The 17,834-nt window shown below is 36.1% G+C and overlaps 1 protein-coding gene across 1 annotated transcript; it reads left to right on the forward strand.

Moving 5' to 3' along the window:
- The first annotated feature begins 265 nt into the window (after window positions 1-265).
- LOC114358336 (uncharacterized) lies at window positions 266-3,997 on the forward strand. Its single transcript, XM_028312271.1, has 4 exons — window positions 266-961; window positions 1,003-1,705; window positions 1,934-3,636; window positions 3,815-3,997. Exons 1-4 carry the CDS (start codon window positions 266-268, stop codon window positions 3,995-3,997), a joined length of 3,285 nt encoding a protein of 1,094 aa, XP_028168072.1.
- The last annotated feature ends 13,837 nt before the right edge of the window (window positions 3,998-17,834 follow it).

Below are 17,834 nucleotides of genomic sequence, written 5' to 3' on the forward strand. Positions count from 1 at the left end.
CATCGAGTACACGAACATTGCAGCGAACAGTGGGACAGTGAAAACATTGCGCTATTCTTATTAAAAAAGTGAATAAACTCTGCAAGTTAGAAGTGCAATTCATCAAAACAAACTCATCTGTCAAAAAACGTACACCAAGCAGGAAGTAGTGCCAACCTAACGAACGAATCGCCATAGACAACTGCTGTCAGTGTGACAGTGTCAGTGTTGCAACAACAAAAAATAATCGGTGTTCCCTTCACAAGAAACTAAATTTCTCCGAAAAATGGATATCAACATGGAAGTTTTGCTATCAAAACTTGACGAAAAACTAAATAAACAAACACTAGCTATCACTACAGCGGTAACAGCAAACGTAATGGAGGTCCTAGAAAATAGGCTAGCACCAATCATAGAAGAAAATAATAACCTAAAACAAAAAGTTGCAAACTTAGAAGTGAAACTCAATTCGATCGAAAAAGAGAAACGCAAAAACAACATTATCTTTTTTGGCTCCAACGAAAAAGACAAGAACGAGACTGAACTGATAGACTACATTAAAGAAACCATTCAGGATTCAGGAACCCATTTGGACAGTCAAGAGATAAGCAATATCTATCGAATTGGTAAACCATCATCCAAATGTCGCCCCGTCGTCGTTACACTCACTACAACATGGAAGAAACACCTGATCTTGAAGAACAAAGCTAACCTTCCTTCAGGGATATATGTCAAAGAAGATTACCCGAAAGACGTTCTAATAACACGCAAAGAATTACAGTCAAAAGTAGATGAAGAAAAGAAAAAAGGAAACGTAGCATACATCAAATACGACAAATTAGTAGTAAAGCATCCATACAACTCAAGTAAAGAAAAAAGGAAAAGAGATAGCAAGTCACCAAAATTAGCACCACAAAAGAAGCAAAATACTAGGAACACAGAAGATTCTGCAAATACAGCAACAACAGCCCCATCAAAACAAGTAATTAGACCAAATATATTGAACTATGTTGCACGCGAGAGATCTGCTTCTTCTCTATCAGACATCCCAAAAAACAATTAACCGCCTCCACCATCCGGAACCGCCATATAGAAAATAAAAACTATGGATTTAGAAAAACTCCAATAAACAACACCCCAAGCCGGCTAGTCACCGTGGGGAAAGTAGACTACTACCCTCCATATACCCACTTTCAACATACAGCGAGGTCATCAAATGAACTAACTACACCCATCCACACACCACCTAATAGAAACCAACAACTCAGATTATGCACCTATAACGTAAGATCGCTACTATCAAACGAACGACTATTGGAACTATCTCACGCCCTCAAGAAAATAAACTATGACATAATAGGACTCAGTGAAGTAAGAAAACAGGGCTGCACCATTGAGGAACACCAAGACTTCATACTTTGCTATACGGGAGTATCAGGTGGACTTCATGGAGTGGGATTCATTATTAAGAAGACTTTTAAACAAAATATTGTCAACTATACCGGAATATCAGAACGAGTGGCCGTACTGAAGCTGAGATTTGGAAATCATACATTATCAATCATTCAAGCTTATGCTCCCACTGAAAAAGCTAGCGAAGAAGACCTCGAAAAATTCTATGGCGATATGAGGAAAGCTCATGAATCAGAGGAAAAAACAGTGATAGTCATGGGAGATTTTAACGCAAAAATTGGACAGCCAAAGAAACTTGAAAATTTAGTAATGGGTAATTACGGATATGGAAAAAGAAATGCAAGAGGCGAAAGGCTTATCCAATATGCTTGCGAACAAAAGTTATCCATTATGAACACATACTTCAAAAAAAAGCAAAGTCGCAGATGGACATGGATGTCTCCTAACCAAAAAGTAAAAAATGAAATCGATTTTATTATGTGTAACAAACCAAAAAATATAACAAACATAGAAGTACTGAATAATTTAGAATTCCCATCAGACCATAGACTATTGAGATCAACGTTTACATTAAAATCTCTTAAATTGAACAGAAAATCATTCAAGCCTCAATCAAAAGCACCAGAATCAGACACAGAAAAATCCACATATATGAAAAATTTAAAAGATAATATAAACAAACAGCTTATAGCCTTACATATCGACAATTTGCAAATGTACTATGACATATTGGAAAACATTATCATAACTAGTCTGCAAACAATAGAAATAAACAAGAAAACTAAGAAAAAGCCAACAATCCTAAGAGATACTACAGTGAACTTGATAAAGAGACGTTCAGAATTAATATCAACCAAAAATAAAGACAGAAGTACAAAAACAGAACTAAAAAACATATTCAAGGTAACAAACAAAGCTATTAAAGAAGATTACAATAACCACAGACAAAGAACCATAGAGAAAAACCTGAACATGTACAGAAGTTCCAAACGGGCATTCAAAGAATTAAACACTCAAAAAGTTTGGATACAAAAACTTAAAAACGAACATGGAGAAACAACGTCTAGAAGCGATATCATAGAACATGCAACTGCTTTTTACAGAGAGCTATACAAGAAACCATTAGAAGACGCTCCTGAGGAAAACCCAGCAATTTTTGAGGATACAGAGGAACCTGTAGAAGTGGAACCAATAAGCACTACTGATGTATTTCATCATATAAAAAAACTAAAGACCGACAAAAGTCCTGGACCAGATAACATAAGTAATGAAGCTATAAAGATTGGAGCACCCATTCTGATTCCATATTTTGCCGAACTGTTTAATATGGTGCTGGAAAATGGAAAAGCTCCCAAACAATGGTGCTGCTCAAACATAGTACTCCTATACAAAAAAGGTAACCCAGCAGACATTGGAAACTACAGGCCAATAAGCTTACTGTCCAGCATTTATAAACTTTTCACTTCTATTGTATTAAGCCGAATATCAGCAAAGATAGATAACAACCAACCAATCGAACAAGCAGGCTTCCGTTCTGGTTTCTCCACTATAGACCACATACATACATTGGACCAGATACTCGAAAAGTATAAAGAATACAACCGACCACTCTATATCGCGTTCATCGACTATGCAAAGGCATTTGACAGCATATCACACAACTCGATATGGAAAGCGCTCGCCATGTGTGGAATAAGTAGGAAATATATAGAAGTCATAAAGTACATCTACACGCAAAGTACCAGTATCATAAGTCTGGAAAATAAAGGGGAAGAAATAACAATAGAGAGAGGCGTCAGACAAGGCGACCCATTGTCTCCCAAGCTATTCATAGCAGTACTGGAAGGCATATTTAAAGAAATAGATTGGAAAGAAAAAGGACTGAAGATACAGGGACATTACTTAAACCATCTCAGATTTGCTGACGACATTGTCCTTTTTGCAGAAACAGCAAACGAGCTAGAGCAAATGATACAAATTCTGGACAGCAAAAGTAAAAAAGTGGGATTACACATGAACATAAACAAAACCAAAATAATGACAAACCATCTAAGACAACAGATAAACGTGTCGGGTCTCTGTATTGAGTATGTGAATGAATATATCTACCTTGGGAAACAACTATCTTTCGGTACGAAGAACAATGAAGACGAAGTAGACCGGAGGATCAACTGTACCTGGAAGAAATTCTGGGCGCTTAAAGAAATCCTTAAAGGAGACTATAGCATAAAACTAAAACAAATAGTAATGGACACCTGTATCCTACCAAGTCTCACTTACGGAAGCCAAACATGGACATATACAAACAGTATAAGAAATAAAATTACAACATGTCAGCATGCTATGGAAAGAAGCATACTAAAGCTGAGAAGAATCCAGAAAATCAGGAATGAAGAGATAAGAAAAAAAACCAAACTTACAGATGCCCTTCAACATGCCCTACGTCTCAAATGGAAGTGGGCTGGACATATTTCCAGATACAGTGAAAGAAGGTGGACACAAGAAACAACAAAATGGCTGGGACCAGCTGGTAAAAGAAAATCAGGTAGACCACGAAAACGATGGTCAGATGACATCGTCGAAATTGCCGGCACCAACTGGATGAAAGTCGCGCAGGATAGAGAAAAATGGCAAAAGATGGAGGAGGCTTTTACCCAAAAGGGATCCGTATAAATATAATAAAAATCATATTGTATGTGTAATAACTTGAAATATGGATAAATAAAAAAGCTTTATTATTATTATTATTAATTACAAAATATTGTTAGGCATTGCAAACCTAATGAAATATTAAAAACTCAAACCAGTGACTTGGCCCGTGGACCAAGCTAAAAGTGGGTCAAGTTGCTGGAAGACTCGTTTTCGGAGAGCTTATTCAATACAAAAATACAAATCTTTCCTCTTTATAGGTAAGTATTACACCAGACCCTGCAATATTTTTTTTACCATCATCGCTAATTCCAAAAATAAATACTAGCATGTTATTTTGCTTGTGCAGTGTATTGCAAAAGTCAACTTAATTAAGCGTAAAGTAAATAAAAACAAAATTCAACCCTTACTAAAGCATCCCCTAACATTCCTTCGACAGGTCACGCCCCGTTGTTTGATTTTAATTTGCTGCTGATCTTTGTTATTTTAATTTCAATAGGGCTAGGATAAAATTGTTTTCACTTGGAAAGGTGAAAGAAAATTAATTAAGGCATTCTGTACCTACTATTGAGATAATAATTTCTCGGTGGTATCATGTAAATAGACGTTCTAGTTACAAGTAATAACTAAAGGGTTATAAATTTTATGTTTTCCGTATATTTTTGGTGATTGACCTACCGTCCCATAAATACATTTTCACTCGTAGTAATTTCGAGATGGGTGACAACTACTCGTAGTATCAAGGACTAAAGATTGAAATATTATACACGAGAAGTTTCTCAATTAACTAACAACAACAAGCAACAAGGTTTAAAATTGAAAAAAAAAATACAATCTTGTGGCATTTTGGTGAGTACAATTTTTTCAGTACCAGCATTTCTGCTTTTAAATCTTAATTAGTGATTATTATCATCTTTCAAGTTAATTGATAACATACATCAATATCTAGTGCTCACGACCGACTCTATTTAGTACATAAGCCAAAATAATAAGACAAAACACTCCACACGACGCCCCGTGATTGAAATCCCTCATTTTAAAATCTAATCAGAATCTGATGAGATCTAAATTAGAACGCTCGCACGTGTAATGTGAAGTGGTTCGAATGCCAATGTACAAAAACCAATTTCGTCGATCCAAAGGCAGTTTCACACCCACTTTATTAGAATCCCTTCCCCTATTTCGTTTCGATTCATTCATAGTATCGCAAAATTTAATTAATCTCCTGACATAATGAACAAACTGATCAGCCAGATTGCGAAGTAGCTAACCCTTTAACGGGTGTTGTAGGTATAAGCATTTAACTGTTTTCAAACTTTCGGACAATGGAAAAAGTTATAAAATGGTAGAAATTAAATTCCTATTTCCACGGTTGATGATAAACACAAGTTATTCGGCGTTCGGGTTTGTAAATTTCAGAATATGGACATTATGGAATGACCACAATAATCTTAATTGAATAGAATAGAGTGCAGAAAAACAGCTGAGAAAGAAAAATGTTAGTTTCATCTAATCTCGCAAATGTATTGGCTACTTTTATTGGGCTACGTCTAGTGTTTGGAATGATAATTGAAGATTGCCACGGAATTCCATTCAGAGGGGAAAGGTGCTAATATCGTGTTTTATTGTTCAAGCAAATTTGTAATTAACTTTCAGTTAATTAATTTTAATATACCGCTAGGTTGAGTGGCAGCGTTTTGGTTCTAAGACAATAGATCTTTTCTATTGATTTCTGCGATAGAAAATCTGTGGTTTCATTATTTATTGATATCATTGAAAATTAGCATTATAATAAATGTCCATTATATTGAAAGTAAGGTTATTTTGAAAAAAATCGCTTGTTCCAAAAGGGACTTGAATAAAAAATAGGGTTTTTTGTACAGGGTAACCAATAAAGTCAAAAGTAAATAAACATTTTTAGTAGCTCAAAGCTATAGTTGTGGAGTAAACGAAATGTCGTAGATTGAAATCTCAACTGCACCAGTTGAATATTCCAAGTCAGAATCGTGTCTACCAATAACTGATTCAACTATCCACCCACACAACTATACCTACCTACTTATAGATCCTCTTCCTGATATCTAAGATCTGAAGTGCTGCAGCTGCATACCAACAAACTCCAGGCTTAGTCTAAGTCTGGAATCAGGATTAGTCCGAACCCGTTCCATTCCATTCAAAGGACACAGTTGTAATCAAGCACTCCTCAATGGCCATTGATGGTTGAGGCACCTTTGCTCTTTGTGAGGACGTCTGCTCGGAAATTGACTCTTAAACTGTATTGCATAAGAGCTGGAGATTTATTTGCAAGTATTTGCTGTAATTGAAATTGAGCAATAAAATAGGTAAAGAAAAAATATGCTTTCAAATATTTTGTCGGCATGTTCTAGGACTTCTAGGTTTTTTTTTTAATCCACAACGAGGAAGCTCTTGGCCTGTATCTCACCTGATGGTAAGTGAAATCAAATTAAAAAGCCAACAGTTTGTGAAACTACTTAGGCTGGGTTGCATTCTATCTATCTATCTATGTCAGCCTTTGGGTTCGCCTTTGAACATAGGCCTCCTCTTCAACCCTCCACCGTTTTCTGTCCCTGGCCACACGCATCCAGTTCACTCCAGCCTGCTGCCGGATATCGTCTGTCCATCGTTTAGGCGGTCTTCCCCTGCCGCGGGTGTTGTTGCGGGGTCTCCACTCCAGGGTCTTTCTGGCCCAGCGATCCTGGTTCATCCGTGCAATGTGTCCCGCCCATCTCCATTTACGGCTCTCTATCTCTTCCACCACGTCGCTGATCCTCGTCTTTTCTCTGATCCACTCGTTCGTTTTGTGATCTTGTAGGGAGACGCCAAGCATCTGTCTTTCCATTGCTCGTTGTGCGACTCGGAGTCTCTCAGCAGACTTTTCTGTCAGCGTCGTGGTCTCCATCCCATACACGAAGACCGGCAGTACACACTGGTTGAACACCTTGGTCTTTAACACCTAAAGGGTTGCATTATCTTACTTTAACTTTAACAAACGTCAAAAATCTGTAAAATTCCATACAAAAGCACCAGTTATGGTAATAGTCATGGTTAAAATACGGTGGTGCAGCTCAGCCTTAGTAACTAAAACTTTAAGCGAAATAATATGTGTGTGATAAGGGAGAGCGATTCTCTCGACTCAGAGATTATTGGTTTGATGGTCATGTGGGACACATACCTATAGTGTACAAAACACTTACATAGTTCCCATTTTGGGTAGGACTTTTAAACAAAAACGTAGGACATTGCAGGCTTGAATAAAATTGGTATTATAGAAGGGTATATGATTCAATATTTCGGAGGGAGAATCATAAGACGCCTTTGGGGGTTTTGTTAAGTGTGCCCTTACAACCTACACGATAGGAAACCTAAAATTTATGTTAATTAGTACTAAACATGTAATGGGTGTTAACATGTTGACTTTAAACCAATAGTAACGGCAATAAGCAGGTTAATTTCATTTCTAAACCTTCACCGTTATGGTTAAAGAACAAGAACTTTTTCGTTTTAGTATTTTTTAGTTAAACATCAAATAAATCCGACACTTAAAAGTTCTGTTAAGATCTTTACTTTGCGTTCGTGACTGACGTAGCGTATCGCTTCGAGGGTTCATAAGACCGAATCAAGGAGTCAAAGCATGTATTTTGTTTAGTGCCGTGTTCCCTTTCATGTTTTGAGTGCCCTTAAACAGTAACCTTTGAAAATTTACGAAGCACTCGAAAATATTGAGTTAAATCTCGAAGGGCCTGAGATGAACTTAAAAATAGAATATTATCATAATGTCCCGGGAAATGCTGCGCAAAAAATAGTACGGTTCATTAAGCGAGCTGTCGAGTTGTTTTGGTGATTCATTTGCATAATTAAGAGTCGGTAGACTAGCTATTATATTATCTTCTTTTCAACCAAAATAATGATGTCCACTGCTGGACAAAGGACCAAGACTACTTATGCCTAGTACTTATAAAAGTAAATCCATAACTGTCGCTACCCGTTCATTGTATATTATTGACAACTGAACTGATAGATACCTATATTAGGTCTCATTTTTCCAGAACCTAATATCAAATGCTTTGTAATTTTGTTGAAAGTTCCAGTATAATTTCAGCACGATTTATACCAATGAATACAACTTTTTTGTTGATAAGGCTGAAAAATTTGCTTTAATTTCAACGGAAAAATTTGAGGCATCTTTTTAATTGCTACTTTCCCAACCAATTAAAAAATTCGACGCACCTTATTAAAAACACCTCAAATTGGCTTTCAGCGCTAAAATTAATGAAGCATAGACTTTTAATTAGCGCCTTGGTATTAAAGAATGATGTCTAACTGCCTACTCCAAGGTGTAAAAGCGAATCAGACCGTTTGAAGTTTAAGGCGGGCTGAGGGCTTTTCAGCGTGCCAGACGCACTACAGAGTGTAGGGTTGCCATTCGTCCGGGTGTCCCCGGATCTGTCTTAAACTCGGCGTAAAGACTCGTGGCAGGCGGTGTAATATTAAAATAGTACATATCACATTTTCTCTTACACTGGTTATGGGTGACGTCACACAGAGGCAGGCATAGCGTTGTTTATAATACGTAATAATTAATAAAATATTGGGAAGTGTGCATCTATGATTCAAAAATTACTTATGGCCCCGCCTGCCATCAGTCTTTACGTCGAGTGTTATAGTTTAGAGGGCGTCTGGAGTGTCCTCCGGGCTCCCACCATTTTTATTACATATTTGTATCGTTTCATTCGTAGTACGGGTTTATAATTTTCAGTCTTATGGTTCGCCCGCCGCCCGCCACGATGGCGATGGCGGTAGCGATCAGACTTTACGCATTGATCGCCGTCGCCATCGCGCACGCAGGCTCCACACATTGGTTTGGGCGAACCCTCAGGCCGATTCCGTGGATTGAGGCGTGATGCGACTAAGCTTAAAAAAAAATCCTGTTCTGGGCTCTAAATCTAAAATCTGAGGGTTTCACGCATCTTGTCCTGGCTGTCAAATTTAAGAGATGGCAACCCTAACAGAGTGGCACTCCAAACATCAAAGACTGTGTACATAAAGACAGACAGGTGCACGCCTTTAAAAAGTGTCAATTGTGAAGGTGCGGACTCAAAGCGCTGTTTCCATCGAGTGTACTGAGCTTGAAGGCTTTGATTTGTGATAGAGATTTTTTATGTGAAACAGACAACGAAGGATATAGCTAAAAACATTTAGACTGAGTTGTACCACCTAACTTTGATCGTAACTTTAACGATAACCGGTGGTTTTTGTATAGAGTTTGACAGATTTTTGACGTTTGTCAAAGTTAAAGTAAGATGGTGCAATCCAGGCTAAATGACACAGTTTTCAGCTGAATAGATAAATGAGCTTTCCTTTATTACAGGCGTCTTAATAGCAATCAAAAGATCGGCAAAGATTACAAAATAACGTAGACACTTTAGATTTTAACTTGTATGAAATAGATGATAGAAACCTGTGAAGAAGTTTTTAGTAGTCGTTGCATTTGCAACAATAAATTTTCAATGACCCACTGAAATTCTCTTGGAGAAAAATAAACGAGTACCTATGACAGAAATGTTGTGAACAACAATTTTGCAGAAAATCTCCGTTTTTGATGCCATTTCACAGGACCACTTTAAGTACCATTGGTTCTTCTTGGTTTTTGGTGAAAACTACTTGATATTGTTTGTACGATTTAAACCTATTTTGAGGTAGATTTTTCGGGTTTCACATCTTTTGTAACTTGTTAACATGGTGTTAAACTTTTATCTTTCAAAGATTTTTACAATCTAAAAGTCTTCCTCCAGCTCTCTTATTTAACACCGAACTTAATAGGAGCGACGCCGATGGCGGTTTAACGTAGGAAATTGACTTACCGCCGAGTAAAAATCGGCGAACACTTTCAAAGGGCAGTGCAAATTAAATTATGGAGCGAGATTCAATTTGGATTACTTCCTCATTCGAAAAAGAATATTTGTTACCGATACTCAAAACCAAAACATTGCTAACCTTATTCCCGAGTCGTAAAAGTCAGAATACTGTAATCAATTCCTAAATGTTCTTCAGCGATCAAAACCACAAATGTAGAATGGTATTTCCATATGGCATTCGCGGTTTTGATGCCGAACGCTGAAAATATCTTCTTTTGGTGAACGTGAGGTTGATTTTAAGATCGATTGATCAGGTCTCTGTATGCAAAGTTCGCGGTACTTGGATAGATTTGTAATATGTTTGTGGCATTGAGTTAGATTTACTGGAATAGAAATACTTATTTTTTTAAGAAAAATAAAGATCCGATTAAAGTAAATACTTAGTTATGATCTAACTAGTGCGTCCAAGTGATTCGTGTGATGCGTTTCAGTTATGCCAAAATATACTTAGGCTGAGTTGCATCACCTAACTTTGACCGTAACTATACCGATATCCGGTGCTCTTTGTATGGAGTTTGACAGATTTTTGACATTTGTTAAAGTAAGATGGTGCAACCCAGCCTTAATGTAGGTACACGAAACTGGCTTATCACTTAAATAACTTAGATCAAATTCTTTAGCTTCAGTCAATGGTTTTATTACATAATTGTGACATATTGACCCAAAATAACGTAAATTGCGTAAGGCAGTAGCTCTGCAGCAGACATTGGATAACATGGGAGGCTATTTTTTAGGATATTCCACAGTGAACTGTCATAAGCTCAAAACAGAACAGAACTGCATAAAGCTATTATTGAAGACTTTAAGAGCTTTGGGATGACTTTTCCAGTATTTTTCCATAAACTCAATGTAATCAACCTCTGATTCGGAGGTGGCAGTATGAATAATGATGACGTTGACGTATCGCGTACGCCGTAAACAACGGTGACAAAGTAATCTTTTCTAAGAATTTTTGAGTTCAACTCGATTAGACTTGATATTGATGTATCGACAGCCTGTTTTGTTTTGGATCAAGATTATTTAAATAAACAAATCCTCCGTCACATTTTTTTTCCATAATATATAATTCTACTTCACATTTTCACATAATAAAATGTGTGTATGAGTGTGTATGCTACGAGTAGGTATAACACAGAATACAGCTAAATAATTTCCCACTTGTTTAATGTAAGTATCAAGGATACAAAAGTAGCGTACACAAAGCAAGGATTTACACACATTGTGCACAGAATCGGGCCGAGATAAAAGCGGTCCCTGATTCTACTGTTTTATCTTTAACACTAGAAAGGCCGCCGTCCCATTTTTGTCCCACTCGCGAGTTTGATCGTCTCTAACTTTTTTATTTTTCAACAAAAGTCCATGAAACTTTTTGACTTTTCCTGATTTATTGAATTTTATCATTTTTTAAGGTTTTTGATAATATAACATTGTTAGAAAAAAAATAAAAATCGGTTTTACCTAGAAGCGCCACTGGGTCATTTTTGTCCCACCCTGGTATTTGCAACAATAATTCGATGAAGAGTCCTTGTTTCGAGGAGATACGAGAATGTAGAGGTGAGGAACGTTTAGGTGACTCGTCACAATGCAGAAATGTAAATATATTGTACTAGTTTTTGCCTGTGACTTCACCTAGTGAGAAATTAAGTTTATCATAGAAAGACCTAATTTTTTGACACTTATCGTTGTTATTTGACCAAATAACTGAATATTATTGTAAATTATAGACTATATTATGTTATTCTGAAGTATTGACAATAAAACTGCAAAGTTTTGTTAAGATCGGCTTAGTAATTTTTCCGTAAAAGAGTGAAAAAACAAAAATCGATCTAACCATGAATCCACAATCACTTAGTTCAAGTTAAAGGCTTATATCCACCCATTCATCCTTCCTATCCGTTCATCGGTTCATCCATCCATCAATTCATCAATCTTTATTAACTTTTACATTTATAATATTAGTAGGAAGGTGACTTCTAGACATGGACCAGATACCTTGTATGATTTGATACATTTTTAAAATATGTGACTTATAATTTTTTTTTAAATTAAACGAACATACTTTTCATTGTAACTGGTAAAAAACTTCACTGTGTGTGTACGGATGACAGAAAAATAACCATACCCATAGAAATTCCTAAACACATAGTAGACTAGAGAGACAAAAAAAACATACAAAAAACTTTGTGCAAAATGTGCACTATTATTTGTAAGATATTTATTATTCCTTCAAAAAAAATAATAAATAGTTAAAGTAGTAATTTCTTAATTTTAATACAGTATAACACCATGTAATATGTGACTATTTTTATGAAACCAAAAATATCTCTCTTTTAATAATTCAAAATTAAAATTGAATACATTTATATTTTAAAAAGAAATAAGTACATATTGATTTATCTATATAGGTAAACCATTTTTTAAGGATACTACAAATAGTTTTAACCATAATGTTCATGCCTGAAACTAAAAAATGTTACAAAATATATGCTGGGACAAAATTGACCCAGCGGCGCTTTTAGGGGGGTCGTAATCTTCGGCACTTCTAGTGTTAATTAAGGAAGATTATAATGTGAAGAAATTCACATAATTGCTTCTGCCTGCGAGCGTTCAATTAAGAACATAAAAGAATAATAATTTAAGGTTTCTAATTGTTTTATTACAAAAGTTGGATGTAGCATCTTTGAACGTTTCGAGACAATAGAATGTAGGGGAGACCGGGGATGGTTGCCTATAGGGGTAGGTAGACTAACCGCCAAAAACTCGCCAACGGTTTGAGTATTGCGTCATCCCAGCGCAGCCGCGCATCACTCTCCGCCCCCCGCTTAGGCGTCGGTAGCGCCGCGTCGCCGGCACACGCCGTTTTCGAGTAGTGACCCGTGATTTGTTTTCATATCATGTAAGTAATATTTTCGTGTTGCAAATTTTTTGATTTGGTACCTACACATTTTATGTTAACCGTTTGCCTATTAGTCAGAGTGTTTTATGAGTCCACATTGATATTATTTTTTGTGTTATTTCTTTATTAGGTGGCAGTGTGTAGGTTATCCATGCCATCGAAACTTAAAATGTCGATTGGGGTTGGTAGACTAATTTCTTTCGGGGCTGGTTGAATAAACCAACCCCAATAACATTTTGAGTTTAAAATATCTTTAAAATTATCTATTTATTCGATTCTTAATACATACATTATTTTTATTGCTACAGCACGATGAGGATCTATAAACGGACGACTAAACGATGAAGAAATAAGACCCTTTCCTAAAGCGGCGCCACGTTTAGATAATAATAGAAGAAATACTCGGAAACGTAAAACTACTATACATGGTGTCACAGAATGGGTGAATCAAACTGCTAGGGGAGATAGCTCTACTAATATACTATCTCAAAAAGATATGAAAAAAAAAATTTTGAGTTCGGATTTTTTTTTAAAATAAAGTGCTCTAAACTCGAAATCTAGTCATTATTTTCAAAAGTTTGTTTACAGATAAACGAAGCGATCATGTACAATTAATATTGGTAAGAAAAAAGTACAAATTAACTCCAAACGCAGCAATTATAGCCAGATACTTAGGCAAAGCTTATTGATTTTCACTTAAAAAAAAATTGTGTCTTTATGTGCTTTGTTTTTTTTTCATATTTTTTAGGGATAGTACATTAGTAGAACTACCTCCCCTATCAGTTTGATTCACCCATCTGGGACACCCTGTATACAAAGAGTGATATGTGATTTAAAATTAGACTGAAGAAGATTTTAGTTTAAAAAGTTTAAATACTAAGAGTTGATACTTTTTTTAAAGACTTATTAAAGATGTCTGTACCTGATTATAATTTTTTTTGAATAAAGAGTTCAATTAAATTGAAAATAGCGTTTTATTACTTGACTCTTCTCATAATTTCTTGCTTAATGATACGTAGGTCTACTTACCCCGGGCATATAGTCAATCTACCCCGGAACCGGGGTAGATTGACTAAGTGTTGATGTTCTATAAAATGCATTTAAATATGATGATGATATTTAATAATGAACTATGTTTTGTTGTTTTTTATTAGTTTAATAGTTCTTCTATCCATTAATGCGATTTATTTGTCTGTATGGATGAAAACACAAAAAATATGTATGATTTAGTAAAAAATTAGTCAACTATCCCCGGTCTCCCCTAAATGAGATGTTTTTTTACTTTGTGGTGACAAAATAAAACAAATAAAACTACAGATAGGTAGGTACGAGTAAAGGTAGCCTAGGACCACGGCAGCATAACTGTTTATAATTGAATCGAATAATTATGTATAATTTCATGTATAATCTGAGGTTCCCGGGAAGTGGGATCACGATTATTCTGTCAAACGCTTTGTTTAACTGACTTTTTTATCGTACGTTATGAACTGTCAAGTGATTATGATTTACACAATTCCACCTCTGAACCAAACCTAGCAATTTTAATTCTTTATTCAGCTTTCCACTTTTAGGCTCTACGTTAAATCATTTTTATATAACCATGTCTGTCAATAAAACTTTAATTTAATTTTCTCACCAAAAATTACCTTGAAACAAGGTGTTGTATGATAGCTTGCTTTTTTGTTATAAACAAGAAACTAAGAAAGAACTTTAATTGCATTTTCCTCAAAAAACGTAGCTACAAAGTCGTTTGGCTGTTTCGACGTGTGCAGCCTTTGACGCCGCATTGTGAGGGCGAGACACTATTCAAGTGGCTTCTTACATCAAAGGCGTTTCTGTTTGAGCTGCCGCGATGCTGGAGCACCTGAGATGTAAGCTTTTTCATACGGAACAAAAAAAAGGCGAAGGAAAATTTTATGCGCTTGGATTTCATAGGGTTAATACTATAAATTCTTATACGTGAAAGTTTGTGAAGATGTTGCACCTTCACGTTTAAGTCACCAAGTGAACCAATATAAATGAGGGATAGTTTGAGACCCAGAGAAAAGAAGAGGATCGTTTTTATTTCAATTGAGAAAAAGACTACAAATACTTTTTATCTAAAAATATGAATTCCGTAGCTACAAAAAAAAAGCCCGTATTCATAAACATTACTATGACACAAACCAATCACAGAGCTCTATTCAACGCTGTGCTTCACTTAAGCAAGTATCGTTTGTGAATACGAGTGTAAGAGTATATAACATAAGAGTAAATGATAAAAACTCTATGTAGGCCTTTGTATTTTCGGGAACATTATAAATGAATGTGTAGTAAAGAGTTCCATGTTTAGTCGATTTATTCACGATTCGGAAACAAACATCATAAATATAGTTTAATAACCAGCCCCCGTTGGACGAAAACAAATAAATTCAACCTGTCGATAAATATTTATCGAGTACCGACTAATAGTCGATTCACACTAAACGTGACATCACAGTTCTGTCAACATGTTCGGTCAGTTCAGTATCAGTGATACCGTGTTGCGTCAGTGATTCAATTCACGCACGTCAGTCTTACATGGCTCGTAGAGACGATGGTCATTGGGGCAGAAAAGTTCTCGAGTGGCGATCGCGCGCGGGCCCGAAGACGTAGCGTGGGCTAGGTGTACCGACGATCTGGTGAAGGTCGCGGGAAGAGCCTGGATGCTGGCAGCACAGGACCGGTCGTTATGGAAATCCTTGGGGGAGGCCTTTGTCCAGCAGTGGACGTCATTTGGCTGAAACAAACGAAGTCAGTACTCAGTTCACGGAGCTTCAGTGATACGTCCATTATTGCCGGTGTCACTTAGACTGAGTTGCACCACCTAACTTTAACAATAATTATTACGATAACCGGTGCTTTTTGTATGGAGTTTGACAGATTTTTGACATATGTTTAAAGTCAAAGTAAGATGGTGATGGTGGTGGTTTGTCTTGAGACACTGCGATATTTTGGACGTGACAATGTAGGTAGGTATAAAATAATACTTCGCACTGCGCGAGTACTGTGTAGGAACTGTGTCTTCACTGATGTGTGAAACGACCTCAACATACCGATGTCGGTGTAACTAAAGAACTAAAGAACGGTTCCATTAAAATGTAAAGGGTGCTCAGTGAACTAGGATCAGGATTTTCGGATCAGTCGAGGAACTAATTGGGGTGTTTCTAGACTAGATTGTGTATTACGGGAGGCAGGGATTTGTGACGCGATAAATTGCGGGGAAACCATTCTTATTCTGGGGTAGGATTTGGTACCTACATTACGTCATCTTTGTACATAGCGTTCATATCACCTGATAATGAATAAGGTTAAATCTCATTCATCACGTTTATGACAGTCGACTGTCCGACGTAAGCCTCAACCAAAAAAATGCCAGTTAGCACGATCACCGTCTTTTTTAGATTGTTTCTTGAGGTACCTAGTCAGCTTAGTCCATCAAGTAGGTGAACGTCCTAGAGCTAGTAAATACTAAAGCTATGACCTAGTTTTAGAACCCTTAGACTCGTTCACTCCCCCCAAATACAACTAGTTGTCTGTCAAATGGCCACACTGTTTAAATTCGTGTGATAGAGAATGCTTAGTCGCAGTATACCTACTTAAATTTTATGATTAAGTTATAATAACTTTTATTCAATTATTTGCAGCGAAATGACCCAAGAAAACCATTTTCTTCCAAAATACCTACATTAAAATGTCTTCCATCGCTCAAGGAAAAATTTCAAACGAAAAATCAACAAAACAGCCAACGAATAAACACGATTATTTAAATACAGAAGTGCGTTGGGCAGGTTAATTATTCAATTAAGCAACCTACCGGCTCCTGGGCCAATTTGCAATTTGCATAAAGGTCAATCAAAGCAATTGGGCCCTGATTACTGGCCCAAACCCAGCCCGTATTTGAATAGGCCTTTGTTTGAAATACGTACGTAATAAAGAAAAGGAACTTTATTAGTTTCGGCCTTATATTACCATCTTTTCTATCGTCTTTATCCGCTTTCCATATCGAATTCTTAGACTATCATAAGAGTATAGGATTTCTTTACAACTTTTTGATTTATTTGCTCTATTTATTGCTTTATTATTTACAATCTTGTTTTATTGAACACAATCACAAGTCAGTATCCGTATGTACAGTCAGTACATTTTGAATACTTACTGTGGCATCTTATGTCGCTGTAATAGAGACTATTTTCCAACAAAAATCTTACAAGATGTGCTGTTGACTGTACTTACTAGCTAGCTTGTAGTTTATAAGGTACATGGTTTCCCTCTCAACCTCCCTGAAAGAGGTTGTAGATGCTTACCAAGGCTTACGATGACAGTAACATAATATCATATCTGTGAAATATGCGATACCTAAGTTTTAACAAAAAAGTCATTTGTCACTATTTTAAAAGTGGTTGTTTAAATTTGTCTAAAAACTTTTATTGTTATGTTCCACATTATTAGTAGTAGGTAATTGTAAAGAAAACATATCAGTTAAACAGTTTTATTGTAGGGATAAATCACATTTGGCATTGACAAGTCCTTACTCTATCTTTAAGGATGAGTTGCACCACTTAATTTTAACCGTAACTATAACGATAAGCGGTGTTTTTTTATGGAGTTTGACAGATTTTTGACGTTTGTTATATTTAAAGTAAGATAGTGCAACCGAGCTTAAAAGTAACTTGTAATTTATATGACTTTTAAACAACACCAGAAACTCTTTTCACAGTTACCATGAAATATCTCAGTTTAAAATTGTTTTTTTCCAAACAATGCCATTCCAATTCTATTATATTCTTTAAAATGTTTTTATCAGTTAAGCTTTGGAACGTTTGCCATTGTACCGTACAAAGCCGTAAAAATAAACGAATGCAAGTAACGATGCACGGTTTAAAACGTTTCCCTATTATTGCGATACGCAATGCACTTGCGTGATGCGAATTTTATACGGG

This window comes from Ostrinia furnacalis, unplaced genomic scaffold (genome assembly GCF_004193835.3).
Source record: "Ostrinia furnacalis isolate ACB-3 unplaced genomic scaffold, ASM419383v2 OfSCF3859, whole genome shotgun sequence".
NCBI lineage: Eukaryota > Metazoa > Arthropoda > Insecta > Lepidoptera > Crambidae > Ostrinia > Ostrinia furnacalis.